At 38.5% G+C, this 4,204-nt stretch overlaps 1 protein-coding gene across 1 annotated transcript in view; it reads right to left on the bottom strand.

Annotated features, from left to right (window-relative positions):
• The window catches only part of LOC109130835 (agamous-like MADS-box protein AGL62), a 4,526-nt gene extending 960 nt beyond the window's left edge, over positions 1 to 3,566 (bottom strand). Inside the window, exons 1-5 of the mRNA XM_019240901.1 lie at positions 3,562 to 3,566; positions 3,326 to 3,464; positions 2,959 to 3,226; positions 343 to 656; positions 5 to 265 (exon numbers count right to left, since the gene is read on the bottom strand). Of these exons, the coding sequence (XP_019096446.1) occupies positions 5 to 265; positions 343 to 656; positions 2,959 to 3,226; positions 3,326 to 3,464; positions 3,562 to 3,566 (987 nt within the window). The remainder of the gene's footprint in view (positions 1 to 4; positions 266 to 342; positions 657 to 2,958; positions 3,227 to 3,325; positions 3,465 to 3,561) is intronic.

The raw sequence follows: 4,204 nt of genomic DNA, 5'->3' as shown, positions 1-4,204 counted from the left end.
CAACATCAACATTACGACCACCACCAAAGACAAAACTTTCTCCCATGTAACTCTGATGAGAAACATTCAATTGAGGATAATCAGACATCTCACTTACAAACGTCTTCTTCACATCTTGAAGAGCACATATCAGATTGTCGGTTTCATTCAGGTCGAGTTCTTTCACATCTTTTTCATACCAACTTTTTCCTCTTTCTTCTCTGGATTGTCTCACCATGTCCAATGTCATTCTATTATGTTTCGCCTTCTTCTGTCTGGCCAGCACCTGGATTAATGAGATTCAATCATTATATGGTTTATGCATATGAACATTTTAGATAATAAAATATAATTATATTTTACCTGCGTGAGCATCTCGTTGAGATATTGTATATTTCTATCCGGACGAGATTCAACAAGCTGTAGATTGTAGTTTGTTTGGTGAGGAATGAGCGAATTGTGGTTAACGTTTAGAAAACGATGAATTAGTTCTCTAACACTAGGATGGCCAAAAGAAAACGCTTTCCCACCGGGAGAGAACACAATCATCAAAATCTCTGCACCACACAATGTGCAAAGCTCACTGGCTTTCTTGAAGAGACCAAACCTTCTTTTGGAGAAAGTCACCTGAAGGTTGCTCTCGTTTTTTATTTTTTTCATCTCTATCTTTTGACGACCTTTGTCACCATTTTCTCAAAAGATTTGATTACCAAGATATAAAACAGATGCTTAAGAGTAGAACAACTTCCTTTTATTTATACAGGCGTGTATTACAAATGGAATCATTTATCATTATAAGCCATTCTAAGTATTATATTTCCTACCAACCTTTATTTTTATCGAAATTGAATTTTTTCCATTTGAGGAATATTTCATACTTATCTCTAAATTTTCTCAAGGATAAAAAAGTTCATGGTAGTTCATTGTATTAGTTTGACAAATGTATGCATCAACGCCCCCATAAGAGATACAATAAATTATTTACGAGCTACTTTTATAACGACTTATTCTATATATTGGGGAAAAAAATTATTCATTTTATTAATTAGAGCTATTTTTGCTATTTTTATATTAATATATACAGAAACAAATATTATCTATTTTTTAGACATTACAAGCATCGCCACATCATAATCAAGATAAAATATACTGTTTTAATTTTCATAATAATATAAAAACAGATATTAAATGAAAAATGCTTAAACTTTACCCAAAAAAAAATGAAAAATGCTTAATTAATTCAATTCAAACACAAATGAACTAAATGAAAAAACGATACAAGAAGGCGAAAAGCTTTCTCTCTCTTCTCTCTCTCTCAAATCTTTCAGAGAGAGAAAGCTGATGTATCATATTCCGGCGAATTTTATCGTCGTTTTTTGTTTCCGGCTAAGTCCGTTTATCTTTCTCGCTTAGATGCGAGTTCTCCTTAGCCCTTATGGCTAATTTTTGTGTTTTCTTTTCCTTTTGCAGAGCCAAATAGATCTCTTTTCAGTTTAAAGAGGTCAAAGCCGAGTGATGTTACAGAGCTTTTCGATCATTAGAATGCTCGATTCCAATCAAGAGGAGAGTAAATCCTCATACACATAATTGTGGCCGTGATTGGAATCGTATGATGGTTCTTCTTAAGTTTGTGAATCCTGATGGAAGGAATTCTGTGAGGGTGAAGAACAGTTTAGGGTAGCAAAGTTTTGCGACTAATCTGACATCTAGCCATCTCATGCTTTCCGGTGCTTCACAGATCTGAAGATTCAAGAGGCTTTGTTTCTTAACACTCAGAGGAAGATGCATAAGGAAAATGGTGATATTCAGGGCAAGAAGCTGAAGATCGATGGATCCCTATGCCGGAAAAAACGATTTTGATAGCCGAAATTTTGGATCTGATCGGAGAGACAGCTCCGGTGGAAGGCGGTGTCGACTCAGTCGTTTTCCACCCCAACATCGTAGTTTAACACGTGTCCATTACGTGTCCCTCTCTCTAAACCTAATTGTGCTTTGGTGTATTTTGTATTAGAATATTTAGGTTAATGATTGGGCTTAAACTTGCTGGGCTCCATTTTTTCACCTTATATTTCTCTTTCATGCTGTCCATTGGGCTTATTTAATAAAATAAAAGATTACCGACAAAAAAAAATAATAATAATAAACTAAATGAAATTGAAAATTTCATAAGTTTTTGAGTTATGTGTCCAAAAGTTTTAAGATATATATGTACAATTTACTAGAGTTAATGTTCCTAATGATAGTAAATTATGTTTGTCAAAATCAACATTTATAAGATATAAATAAAATTATTTATACTCAAGTATTGTAGATTTTTTTTACTATCTTTATTCTTAAATAAAAAGTTTGAAGATTACAATCATAATTGATTCTTATAAATATTTTCTTTCATATAAAACGTTTCTTGTTTCTTTTGTTGTTACATTAGTACTAAAAGGATAATTACGAGGTTAAAATATATAATACACGAACACGATTCTAGCAACAAACAATTGGACTTATCAAAACAATTTACAATCAAATTGCAGTCTACTACACACACATGACCATATTCCATAAAAATAAACACTTTTAGTTTACATGCACGATATATAAATTATCAGCAAACCTGATTTTATATTAGTTTGCAATAACCTGGCTAAGCGCATTGACTATGTTTTCCTAAACCGGTCGGGTTATTTTTAGGCAAACTAAACCGGTTATGATCATATACGCCAGTGTGGACTAGTGACATTATTAGTCGTTCATAAATCAGATTCAAAATCGTAGATTTCATACCAAAGTAATTGCTTTCTGGGGACTTTGTAGTAAGAAAGTCTAAGAAGCATAACACGTGGATTGAAAAACACGCGCGCCACGCGTTCTTAGAATCTCTCTCCCAAGGCGATAACGCGATCCATTTCTTTCTCCCTTCACCTTCGTCGATCTCGGCGTCAGCTCCCTCCGGCCACCATGGCCAAAAACAAACCCAAAAAAAACCTCCTCGGGAAATTCCCACTGGATCCCCAAGCTCTAGCAACAATTCCTCCGAGAAAAGCTCACGGCCTGTGACCCCCGTCGCAGCTGGTGGCTCTCCTGCTTCTTCTGCCACAACGTTATCTAGGACCCCGACAGACTTGGCTAGCACAAAATCCTCAGCTCCCATCCTCATTGCCTCGGAAGGAACCACCATAACAGGAACAGTAAACCCTAATTCTGAGATCTCAGCTACAGCCCCACTATCAACGGCGGCGGTACCTGATTTGCGCTTGATAGAGGTAGCCAATCCATCCAGCGTTCTCCCAGCTACAGTCCCTGTATCTACGGCGACCACACAGCTCTCTCCCAAAAAGAGTCAAATCCTGACCATCCTAGCGAATGTTCCAGCCGCCGTTAAACCAGACTCCCCATGGAAAGATCTTCTCAGCAGAAGCTCACAGAATTTGGAGAAAAAGGCACTCTTTACACTCTTGATTCCGGTGAGGCTTGTGTTACAATTCCTAACTCTGTCATAGAGAAGAACAAAAAAGCATGGGACTGCTTCATCCTTGGCCAGTTCTATGACGATCCCCCCCACGAGGTGCAGTCCAGGCAATAGCTAACGGCATCTGGAGTCGCCAAAGAAGGGACATTACTGCATCGAAGATGGAAGGTAACTCTTATCTATTTCGAGTCCCCTGCCCAAATGTTCGACGTCGTATCCTGAGCCGATGCCTCTGGAAAATTGACGGTCAAACAATGTTCGTCGCTAAATGGTCTTCGAAAGTCACTCCAACCAAGCCGGAATTATTGATGGTGCCAGTTTGGCTGGATTTCGTGGGTGTGCCACTAGAGTTCTTTAATAGAGAGGGACTCGAGCATAATGCAGGACTACTAGGTCACCCGGTTTGCCTCTATCCCCAAACCAAGAACTTGACCAACATCGAGGTAGCTAAGGTCTACACAATAATCAATCCTCAAAAACCCATTCCAGAAGCTGTCAATGCACGTTTTGAATCAGGCCAGATAAAGCATATCAAAGTTTCCAGTCCATGGCTTCCCTCGCTTTGTTCACATTGCAAGTAGGTGGGTCTCACTATCTCACGATGCTCTAAAGCCCCAGTTACCTGCAATAACTGTGGTTCTGTAAAGCACACCTCTGCCCTATGCCCTCGAGCAAAGAAAGAAAAGCAAGAAGGTAAAATACCTGTAGTGGAACAGCTTCCCATTGTGGGTTCAGGTGGGATAGCCCCCCCCCCCCCCCCCC

This window comes from Camelina sativa, chromosome 19 (genome assembly GCF_000633955.1).
Source record: "Camelina sativa cultivar DH55 chromosome 19, Cs, whole genome shotgun sequence".
NCBI classification, from domain to species: Eukaryota; Viridiplantae; Streptophyta; class Magnoliopsida; order Brassicales; family Brassicaceae; genus Camelina; species Camelina sativa.
Note: the sequence above shows the minus strand (reverse complement) of the source record. Positions and strands in the feature narration are given on the sequence as shown.